Below are 12,063 nucleotides of genomic sequence, written 5' to 3'. Positions count from 1 at the left end.
ACAAAAAAAAAAAGAAAAGAAAAGAAAAAGAACACCATAATTTGTTTACATTTTGCGAATTTCCGCCATCACTGAAATTATTTTCCTATCATCATTTTTATTCATCAACAAAAAAGGTTTCATATATAGATACTTAATTGATGATGTTGTTATTCTTTTTACTTTTGATACCCACAAATTACAGAAATCATTATAATGCACGATGTTATAAGAAATACAATTTAAAAAATATGCATAGATGTAAGAGAAATTTGGTCGATATTGGTCAGAATATCTGACATCATACTAACGTGGAAAATTTGTCAGGTTAATAACGTCTTTTTTTCAACGTTTCCAATGTTGTCTGCTGGGCATTCTGTTATCGATTTAATAATTTATTAACAATGTATGTGGTTTTTTGTGGGTTTTTTTTTTTGGGGGGGGGGGTGGTAAAAGAGCCTAGATCATGACCCTCAAAGTGACCTGGTCTATTGTCTACAAACACAGAACAGTGCTTGTTTGACCCGCGGTCCATACTGCCTACATAGACCGGTACATGATCCGGACCCGCGGTCCATACTGCCTACATAGACCGGTACATGATCCGGACCCGCGGTCCATACTGCCTACATAGACCGGTACATGATCCGGGCTCTGCTGCTGTTTCCACCAACACCACTGCGTTTATTTGTCTTTCAGGCCTAATAGAGAATGTGTATCGATTCTTCTTTCAAAAAACTAATGGAACAGCAAACTTGCCCATTGTGAACTGTTTATAATAATCAATTACATAACATTTTACTTTATATAGTTAATTGACGAACAATTACTTTATTAATAATTGAAAAGTTCTGAGGGAAGGTTATGCTTCAAAATAATCCATGCAGGGGTAGTGACTTTGGAATTTGACTTCGATAACTGGTAGGTACATATATTTTAGTGTCACGATTTAGTTTATATTTTCAAATGTTTATAGATTGTAAACGAAAACGGGATATATTTATATTTTCAATAAAATAAGGAGGCTATAGATGCATGTGTAGATGATATATGTGCGCTTATTAAATGACTAAGGGACTTATATATTTTGCATTCTTTGATTTGTCCTGACGGTATGATAAAAGGGAACCATTAATAAAAGATAAGATAAGAATGAACACAAGACTCGTACAGACAATCAAGGATCACAAAAACCCATCAATATACCAACGAAGAAAACACTGGAGATTTAAACCAGTGGCTACCCTTATGGTGTCAGTGTATTAAAATATGTCGCGTTATAGATCAGAGCTAGGAAATCCATTATATATGCATATATAGGCAATTTTATTGTGTAGGAATATACATTTGGCTTTACATCAATGAAAGTATTGTTTTATCTATATCAGAATTTGCTACGCAATAGGAATTACAAGCATGTGAGGTATAATTGAGTTATGAGAGCATGATCGACAATCTAGCCACAGACTGCGATGTAACGAGAAACATGACAAGGTTTTCTGAGCTAGATATGGCGCCAGGCCAGCAATACCACTGGTGGTGTCGAACGCAACAGGCTTCTCGAACCACTGGAACCTTGTAGCCACCTGTTATATACAGCAACCAAACTTAACTTTAAAATCTCCTCTGCCAAAATATCGTAAAACATTTTCACCATCCCCTCGCCATAGTACGGAGTATTTTGGCTGTAGTAAGACCAGTTATCATCCTACGTCATAAGAGGGGTCGTCCCTACAACACAGCGCCATCTGACGATGTGTATTGTATTACCCTTATATGGCTGTAATCTGTTTCGGTAACTGATCGCTTAAGACAATGGAGCTCTGATACAAAATCCGGTCTGATCTTCCAAAGTTTAAAAACCATGGTTGGTTGATCCTTCTTAATTGCCGAATAATAATACATAGATTTTTAACCCTGTTTGAGTCGATAAACCCGATGCAGACCACTTTACAGTTATTAAACGTTTCTCACAAGTGTATACTTTGATTTGGCGGTCAATCGACCATTGATTGGAATGCATACAAGCCATTGTTTAAGAAATCTAGAACCGCGAATGGAGGGTCAATACTAAACTGTTCTGACTCCGAATAAATCCAAAATTCTGTGATAATTTTGGCTCAGTTAGGAGAAAAATTGTTATATGTTTCTGGAAATTTTCTTCGTGCCTAAATTTGTTGCATGGAGGGACTAATGTAAGTGTGTAACTCGATCAATAAAAAAGAATGGGTAATGTGTGTCTATACATCGGTTCTCGCTAGTACAGGACAACTCGAAAATGGTAAGTCACATCTCTCTCTCTCTCTCTCTCTCTCTCTCTCTCTCTCTCTCTCTCTCTCTCTCTCTCTCTCTCTCTCTCTCTCTCTCTGTGCATACTGTTATATCAAATATTGTTCGCATTTTATAGTACATGTATTAAATACAAGCCCAAACCCAAACATCTATGACGCGTTTGTGCGACACCAAATGACCGTATATATAAAGTTACACGTATCAGTTGTAAAGGAAACATGCATTTGTACAGAATTGTGAAAAAATGAGCATTTTGTTTACAGAGGAGAGCGAAGTCGAGCATCCCATTCAAACGTCACCGAACCCCTGAGGTACGGCGCCAAAAATCTGCGATGACGTCATGGATGGACGATGACAACTTGAGCCTGAGTTTCAGTCCGAACACCGCTCAGACGTCACGGTCCAAAGACCAGGATGGACCCGCCCTCGACCAGGTCATCAAAGCCGTGCTGGTGAGTACCGCTTCCAGTTCAGGGACCCCCTCGTACACTGATGTCAGGGTACTTTAGGGAGAATTATATGGGTCTGTCATTTGTGTATGTCAAAACTTGTAATCAAACAAAGTACTGGTAATTTAATAAATGAAAATGTATATTTAATCTGTTTGCATTCTTCCCACTTAGTTATTAAAACTTTTTGTTTTTTCCTCAAATTATAATGTAAATGACGAGTACCAAATATTGAAATTGAGCGTATAAATGCCCACTTTTTGCAATATTGTATTTCTCGAAGTTATGAAGACTTTTTGATTAGTGCATTCGATCTTTTTATTAATTCATCATTCAACAAATACATAATTTGACATGTTGTCTTCTTGTGGCACGAGAAGCTGTATTCACATTACTTATTTCAGCATCGCATATACAATGTATATGATCATACGGTAACCGCGGGTTCTTGTTGAACTTTTAAAAAGAACGAAGGATTATTGCTGGTTGTCGAATAAGAATGAGAAGATGTATATATAGTAACGTCCTGAGTATAAATCCAATACTTTCCCTCTATATAGTATCAGACAGACTGGATTCCTGCTTATGAAAATACATAGATCATTCCGATCTTTTATCTCCGTAGATATTTCCTATTTGTGATGCCAAAATCTATATTTGGCATCAGTGTAGAATTATACGCCGATTTTATTTATATTATTTTGATGGATTTTTTCTTCCTTTTTTCTAATATTACAAAGAATGAAGTCTGTCAATATTTGGTTAACGCAAAAGATGTTTGGTGAAAACAAAAATCGATGTCGACAAATAAAAGATCGAGGTCTTAATAAAATACAAGACATCCCCAATTGCGTTAATAATGTTTTCATGTTTTCGTTTCGCATGACTAGAAACCATTACTGGGTTTTGTTCTATCGCAGAATCAGCAGCGTCAGGATATCTTGAACAGGAGACAGGAAGTGTTCGGGACGGCCAGATACGTAGCAGAGCGCATGCTCCTCCTGACCAACGGCCTCCATTCTCTGTTCCGGCGCTACATCCGGACAACAAAAACCGGGAAGGTGGACATTATAGACTTCCGGGCCCTTGATCCCTGCGTCTTTCAGTGCTGTGTGGCAATAAAGCGCCCCGTCAGGCCTCAGACGTTTATGGTAATTTGATCGTCGGCAAGGCTACATACAACAAATCTTGTTTACATGTTTTATAAAAATTTTCCAAATGAGATGTTCTGTAACGTGGATATGGATAATTACATGTTATTCGAAAAAAAGTCTCCTCGTTAAAAATTAATAAATTTTGGAATATTTGGTCAATGCATCTCTTCGAAAATTCTTTCCAAAGCAATAAAACTACTTAGACATTTAGCTTATACCGTCAAATATAGAACCACTCAGACAATAGCTCATGACGTCAAAAAATAAAAACCACTCAGAAAGTAGCTCATGACGTCAAATAAAGAACCGCTCACACATTAGCTCATGACGTCAAATATAGAACCACTCAGACATTAGCGCATGATGTCAATTATACAACCATTCAGACATTTGCTCATGATGTCAATTATACAACCACTCAGACATTTGCTCATGACTTCATATATACCATGCACTCAGACAATAGCTCATGACGTCAAAAATGAAAACCACTCAGACATTAGCTCATGACGTCAAATAAAGAACCATTCAGATATAAGCTCATGACGTCAAATATAGAACCACACAGACATTAACTCATGACGTCAAATATAAAACCACTCAGACACTAGGTCATGACAAATAATATATAACCACTCAGACATTAGCTCATGACGTCAAATATAATTTAATTATAGTTTTGAAGCGCTTCCTGATTGGCTAAAAAAGATTTCATGGTGGCTCTATTTTCGTGGAATTCATGGGTACCTCTCATCCACAAATTATTAAATATGTGTTTTAAAGTCATATTTCCTTTTGTAAGTATTTGATAATACACGACATTACGTCCAAATTAACCTGTAAAACTTGAGCAATCCACGAAAATTGGCCCCCACGAAATTTAATGATTCCACAGTATGTCAAAAAAGTCAGCCTGACGTTACGCTTGATTTTTTTATAATTTGATGTCATTTTAAAGGTCAAATGACTAAAAAAATAAATTATAAGCAATGAATTCAATACATATAGATCTATTAGTTTTATTTGGTATACTAGTAAATGATGTGGAGCTGTTAATGCATTTTATAAGCGTAAACTGCCCCAAACCATTTTATAACTAATAAATATTGAATTCATTCCTTAAACAATTTTGGCACAACTTGAACTAGTCTGTAAAATACAACATTTTAAGAGTGCTGGTTAATTTTATTTACGATTTTGAAATTAATCGTATTAAGTACTTCCTTCCATTAATGGATGGTCAACAAAAACGTATAACATGCTCCTCCTAAATCCTGTAGTTTAACATGTAACCTTTTTGCAGTTTCGCCACAAAAGACCTAGAGAGTACCCGAGTCATAGAATGTTACTTTGCATAAACGACACGATTCCGAAAGTGGAGCGGATCCAAGTTCAGCATGAGTGGGGCCACTGTGTGGACAGACACGGAGTGATACGACCGGACTTTGTGCTCAAATGGTTCAATAAAGGTATACTGTCTATATAGCGTCAATTCTAATGGTTCAATAATGGTATACTGTCTGCACAGAGTCAATTCTAAGCGTACATGTCCTTTTGTGATCACATAAATGGATATTCTGATTTCTCAGTCTACTAGTATATAAAATCTATCACTATCATATACGTCAACTCATAAAATCAATGGAACAGTGCATCAACCTTGAGGTACTACCAAACCTCTTTAATTATTGAAGAACATACCATTACCAGAAGCAATATAATTGATACAGTTTACTTGTTTATTACGCCAGGCCTTGAGATGACCCGTGAAGCCGTGATGAGCGAGATCGCCTACATGTTTGATGATCCGGGTCCCGTAACCTTTGACCTCTGTTCTTACACATCCGTCAAGGACGGCACTCTGTGGTTAGAGGTCATGGAGCTACTAGACGGGACACCAACAAAGGAGTTCCGGATCAACTTCATTCCCTGTATACCTCTCCAGGAAATCCCCAAACAGCTATCCCTTCCTATCCCTGTCCCAAACCGACGGCCCTACTTCGAAACAAACTCCGAGCTGCGCGCGACCATCACAAGAGCTATTGATAAAGGAGTGGAACTTTTCTGCTTGGAAGCTAGAATGTTCAAGTGGGACCTCAAAACAAAGTTTGATCCCAGTATTGCTATATCGTGGCAAGTCGGGTCAGGACCGCTAGAAGATCGCGCCTACAAGCTTATTTCAGTAATGAACACAGGGACACACTTCGATAACATAATTCTCATTATAGGAAAAATGAAACGAGAAAACCAGGAAGGGTTTTCGTCCATTTCATATCGCATGATAATCCATGCCATCTTACATGTTCACAGACGCTGTATGGGTCAGCTTCACAAATGCGAGGAATGGCTTCTCGCTGTCTTGGAGTTTCTTTTGTCTCAGCTTAGAAATAGATCCGCCCCATCTTTCTTCCTGAACAAGCTGGACTTTCTAAGCGAATACAATAGTAAATCAATAGAAAAGACGGAGAAATTCTTGCGGGTCCTCATACGTGACCTGAGATCTAACCCCGAGGCTCTGTACCGGATCGTGCATTACGAAGAACCGAAATCTGACGACGAGGATGAAGACGAAGAAGACGAATATGAAGACAATGAAAAGGAAGACGACGAGTATGAACCACCAGAATCCTCGGATGGAAAAAGATCTTTTGAAGAAGACTGTCAGTTCGAAAGTGATAACTATATAACTGACGTCACGCGAGCAGACGACTCCATGGATTCGGAAGCAGACGACCGGAACTGGGCTCCGAGTGATAGCCATGATGAAAGTAACTTAGCAACCAGTGACACTCTCTCCAAAGAGGACGACATACCAGTGGCTTACGAAGATACTTCAGAACCATACACGGACGAAGACGTATCAAAAAAGAGAGGCTGAATCGACAAATATTGGAACAAACTGACTACACGACTTTCACCTAAGCGTATAAAACGTAATTTTTTTTAAAAATAAAATTCATATTTACCAAACCATGTCTGACTTATTATGGCAACAGTTCATATATGAGCCACATAACTTTCAGATTACTTTACACTGACTGTGGTAAAGTATTGTAATCATTTAATGATCAATGAGCTCGCTGTCATACTTTGTACGAAAGCGGATAATTCAAATACAAATGTCTGTGCATAAATCTGATATGCTTGTAAATATATAAAGTTACTGTTTGTTGTCAGTTTTTTTTTCAACAGAACAAACTCGCCACCTCACGTTTTACTTAAAAGAAGGACCCGTTTCTAACTGGCATGCATTTCAACAATTTAATAATATCCTTGTGATTAGAAGCAATAAATCTGGTTAAAAAGCGAGATTTGTTAATCCACATACGACAGATTTCCACTGAGGGTAAATAATTCATCTGGTGTTTGTACTGCGTCAGTCCCATGTTCTGGACTTGTCGCTACTTGCATATTCACAGATTTTAACATCCAATCACACAAGACAGTAATTACCGGTGACAGCAGCACTGAATAACCCTCATCAGTTTCAGGGTGTGTTTTAATTGATAGATTATTGATCTGGTTTTTTACATGATGTAACTCCAACCCGTTCTTTAATTAAATTGAAATTTAATTAATTTAAACATATTTTATTAATTGCTCAATAGGAAAGGGCAACAAAGAAAGCCTATAAACCCTTTTCCATAAACATTTCCCATTCTCTCTATCTTCAATACACAAGACGGGGGTACAGATTTTGTAACATCAGTTCATTTATTGTGTTGTTGAAGCAGACCAGTCACATACAAGTCTACATTATGCATAGTCTCCTGAATACCACCCAGGAAGACGGAGAAATACTGGACAGCCGAGGGGTTCAGAAAGGCGCAGGACACGTGCAGGTTCCTCCGTGACAATCTATCAAAAGGAGAGTACTCTTTTTTGCAAACGCACATTGTTTCTGTTAAGAAATTGGTGGAGCTATGAAATGGATTGGTGTTTGTAGACTTACAGTTTGAGGAGAATCATTCCCACCAGGGACCACTCCACAGGTTTAAATACAATGTTACTGCTGGTCAATCTGCAGAAAAATAAATTCTACCATTGATTCGATCCATTCTATAGTGCCGTTCATTATTCATGCATTTATATGGAGGACAACACCTATCACTTAGCTAATTAACTGGCAAGCTACTAGTATATCATCAATAACATATTTTTCTCCATTCTTGTAACAAGTACTAGTAATATGATAGAACGTGTTGGTACAGGGCCACTGACCGGAATGTCATCACCAGTTCCTTCATCTCTGCAAACATGTCCTGTATAGTTAGCTTTAGTGGAGACAGGAGATCAGGTATTCTGAAAATGTCAAATTCTGGAAGCTGATCTATAAATTATGAATTTACAAATGCTGCAGTTTGTCTATGAAATCAACTTATAACTGAGTACAGTTCTGAGAACTCATGTACATTGCCGTTTCAACCTATCTCCTACAACATATTGACAGTGACAGTTATTGATAATTTATACATTCTAACTCTACAGTAATTGTTACCATTGTTTAACCCCCAGCCCCCAACCCCCCAAAGCAAACTAAAGTTATAGCTAAACTTTAGAAATTCCAACAAGACTTTAATACAAGAAATTCCATCTGTTGATACCTGTACTTTATACTCTCCCTGATACACATTCATATTTACTGTAAATTGTGACTGTTTATTCTTAAGATTCATCCCCGCTGCAGTTATATTTACGACTATTTATTCTTTAGATTCACCACCACTGCAGTCATAGTTACAACTATTAGTTCTTTAGATGCACTGCAAATATAGTTTTGACTGCTGGAGACACATACACTTTGTTGAGCTGCTCTATCACGATCCTCCGCCTAATCAGCATCTGGTCGTAGGTGTCCACGGAGGGCAGGTAGACTGGGCCCTGGGTGTCCGGCTCCTGTAGTGTAAGAGAACGAAAATACCACGATATACTTACTTCATGTCAGCAATTCACTGGTTTTTATTCATAAAGCTGATGTATAAAAACAAGATTCTTTGTATTGCTGTGACATATCTTAGAGGAGTTCAGTTACCTTCTCTTTAATGACCTTCCCGGCAGCAAAGAAGTCTTGGACTCTTCGGGTAAACTCTCGTGTGTCCTTCTTCAGGGACTCATAGTTTGGTGCTGGTGACCTCAGGGGCAGCTGGTCCTCCAAAGTATCTTCCTCCCCTGTAAACATAAAACAATGCAAAGTCATGCCCAAAAAATGCAATGAAATAAGCAGCCAACATTGTGTTGATGTATAACAAATAATATTATTTTGGTTTAGAACATTTGGAACATTATGGATACCTATAAGGTCATCAAGAGCAGCCTCTTGGTGGTCTACTCGTCTACAGAGATCCCTCATCTTGGCCTCCATCTCTGTCCTCGAGGTGCTGGGTCCCTCCTCCTCCTCCTCACTTTGGATCCTCACAAACCTCACAGTCTCTGGAGTTATCCATTCCTTCAAAATCTCACACACCATTCTCAAGTAAGTCATCTCAACATTGGAGAGTTTCTCTCTTGATTTTCTCTTCTTTGACACTTCTGGAACACATACAGGTGGTGTGAATTTTGTTTCACTTACTTCTGTAACTTTGGATATTGGATATTGGATAATCACATTTTCTTCATATTCACTATGAGCTTCAATTTGAGAGCGAGGCTGATCACATTCCCCAGCAGTGTCCTCATCACCGAATTCTTTTTCTGGTTTAGAAGGAGCTTCTGTAACAGTCCTTTCATCCTGAACTAATTTACCTAACAGATGTTTCCTCTTGTCTAGCAGAGCCATCAGTCTGTCTATCTTATCCCTTTGCTTATCATCTGAGGTGGATGTCACAGAGGATGTCACGGTTGGTTCATGTTTTCTTCTGGTAGTATTTTTCTTTGCTTTTTCTACTGAGTTTCTTTCCTTATTTTTCTCATGGAGACACATTTCACCATTTTGTTCTTCCTGTAAATTGAGGTTTTGGACATCCAAATCTAAGTCATCAAAGTTCTTATCTCCTTTCACCATATTTCTTTCCTTCCCTTCTGTTTCAGCAGTACCACTTTCTTTTTCTTTTGTCTTTTCTTTTCGACTCTGGTCTTTTTTCTCTTCTTCTCTCAAACGTTTTGCTTCTCTGTACATTTCTGTTTGTTGGTTGATGACTTCTTTTCCCATAGCACCTCTAATAAATCAACAATACAAACTCATAAGTCTAAAGAAAAATACTGATTACCATGATCATTTGTATGACGGCAAAACGGATAAGAAAACAATAAAAGTATTTTGATTCCAGATAGACTTAACATAGACTAATTATATGTTTACTAATGGTTTGTGTTCCACTGAAGAAGATTCATCTGGAATGATACTGTTCTTTATCATTTAACTCATCTTCACCACATACACCTGCCAATGTATAATCAAGTTAATATCAGAGGTCAACTTACCTGTTCATCTCCTTGGGAAGCAGGTCAATTGGTGTGGGCTTTTCCTCTTTCCTTGACCACAAAGGTGAAGTGGAAATTTGTTTTTGGTAATAAACTGAGGCCTTATAACACTCATTGCTGCAAAAATTCTGTAAATAATAACAATGTGTAGAGTAATTCATTGATCCCCATACAAGTATATCTATCTAACACACACAAAGTTGAAAGTTAACATACAATTGTTCCAAATGACCAAAAAAAAAATTACCTTCCTATCTGTTATGTCATATACTCTGTTGGTTTTTGTAGAAATATGATACTTTTGATTTAATGACTGAAATAAAAATAACAAATATTAGATAAAGATGTCCTTTTTTCATTTTCATACCTTTTGGAATTAGTTTTGACATACTGTGTACATAGACACAAAGTCTATAATATGATCCAGGCATATAAGAATTCAAAAAATATTTTACTTTTTGTGATCAGTTTCAGCTGATTACAATTGTGTCCATATTAGGCATCCGGCAAATTTTAATATTTGCGCATGCATTGCGTCTTGATCTACTTTATTTACAATGCAATAACAACCTCATTCAAATCTTCAATAACACACAGATTACTAAAATGTTATCTTATGCATTTGTCTTGAAACAAAGTAAAACATTTGTACAGTTACATGCATAACGTTTCAAATCATGTTTTTCTTCACATGTGCGTAAAAATATTAATATTAAGAAGAATAATTCGCCTACTAAAAGTAAAGCTTATTCTTGCCATTTCCGAAATCGACACAAGGGTGGGATATGTGTTATTTATTATGTTTATTGCGTGTACGGTAATGCTTTCGCATTACATTAACAGAGCTGACCAATGATATTACATGGCGACCATTCCTTTAAAAGGAATACTTGGTTCATCTGGTTCTGACTTATTAAGTAATGTGATGTGGTTCAGATAGGGACGGTAGCTACACATCCTAATTTTGTGATTTTTTAGACAAACAGTATAGGGTAACATACTAACATCATTCATACCTTCGTAATTTGGTTCACACATACAGGGTAGCCACATATCCTGCTTATTGCTCTTTCCTCTGTTATATCTTGGTAGTGATTAGGAGTTAAATAAAGACCCTGAAAGGGAAAACAAATATATATACATTGTAAACGTACATGGACATTGTAAGCTATGCACTGATTTTCAGAAAATTGTTTAGCAGATAATTTGAGACATGGTGCGAATACTATGATTTTAACTGCCACGAACAACCAAAGTTGGACTGAAATTTAAGACATATGAATTATGAAGGACTATCCCAAAATTCAGTGAAGGAGTTTTCGATTGTTGACCTGACAATTCTTAATTAGAACACTGTAGATTGGTATTGTTTCCGTTCCTGTTACAAGTAATGCGTACTTACAGCATTAACCAGCTCGTCCTCGGTTATCCCTGGCTCCATTAGCTGTAGGACAAGATGGTGGGCCTTCTCTTCACACGCCACTTGGTATCGAATTTTGGCTTCAAGCAAATGTTTATCCATGTTCAGATTTTAAGAGTCAAAATACAAGTTCCTTTATCAATTTAGGTATTAATTTCTCTGTGATTTTTTTTTATTGATTTAAGAAATGTAACTATGGTTTAGACTTGTAAATCACATAACAATATTTGTTGACTGATGAACAACAACTGATAAAGGATAGTTGACACAAATGAAAGTTGCACAATGTTGATGGGTGTCGCCATTTTGAATACTCTCAAAATTTGTTGGAAAATGCAATACATTCACA

The 12,063-nt window shown here is 37.1% G+C and overlaps 2 protein-coding genes across 3 annotated transcripts; one reads left to right on the top strand and one right to left on the bottom strand.

The window, feature by feature from the left end:
• The first annotated feature begins 739 nt into the window (after positions 1–739).
• LOC105331311 (uncharacterized) lies at positions 740–7,042 on the top strand. Of its 2 annotated transcripts, none has more exons than XM_034446992.2 (5): positions 740–900; positions 2,535–2,723; positions 3,641–3,871; positions 5,178–5,343; positions 5,626–7,042. In XM_034446992.2, exons 2-5 carry the CDS (start codon positions 2,604–2,606, stop codon positions 6,750–6,752), a joined length of 1,644 nt encoding a protein of 547 aa, XP_034302883.2. In that variant the 5' UTR covers positions 740–900; positions 2,535–2,603; the 3' UTR covers positions 6,753–7,042. The 2 variants fall into 2 exon arrangements, with proteins under 2 accessions (XP_034302883.2, XP_019924106.3); XM_020068547.3 differs by lacking the exon at positions 740–900 and adding an exon at positions 1,651–2,260.
• Positions 7,043–7,563: 521 nt separating this feature from the next.
• Positions 7,564–12,012, bottom strand: LOC105331312 (putative RNA polymerase II subunit B1 CTD phosphatase RPAP2). Its single transcript, XM_011433441.4, has 10 exons — positions 11,697–12,012; positions 11,311–11,409; positions 10,542–10,607; positions 10,295–10,422; positions 9,167–10,029; positions 8,907–9,043; positions 8,673–8,770; positions 8,096–8,176; positions 7,827–7,895; positions 7,564–7,732 (listed from the first exon to the last, which is right to left on the bottom strand). The coding sequence occupies exons 1-10, from the start codon at positions 11,814–11,816 to the stop codon at positions 7,585–7,587; spliced, it is 1,809 nt and encodes a 602-aa protein (XP_011431743.3). The 5' UTR covers positions 11,817–12,012; the 3' UTR covers positions 7,564–7,584.
• Positions 12,013–12,063: the final 51 nt, after the last annotated feature.

Source organism: Magallana gigas, chromosome 2 (assembly GCF_963853765.1).
Source record: "Magallana gigas chromosome 2, xbMagGiga1.1, whole genome shotgun sequence".
Lineage (NCBI taxonomy): Eukaryota > Metazoa > Mollusca > Bivalvia > Ostreida > Ostreidae > Magallana > Magallana gigas.
Note: the sequence above shows the minus strand (reverse complement) of the source record. Positions and strands in the feature narration are given on the sequence as shown.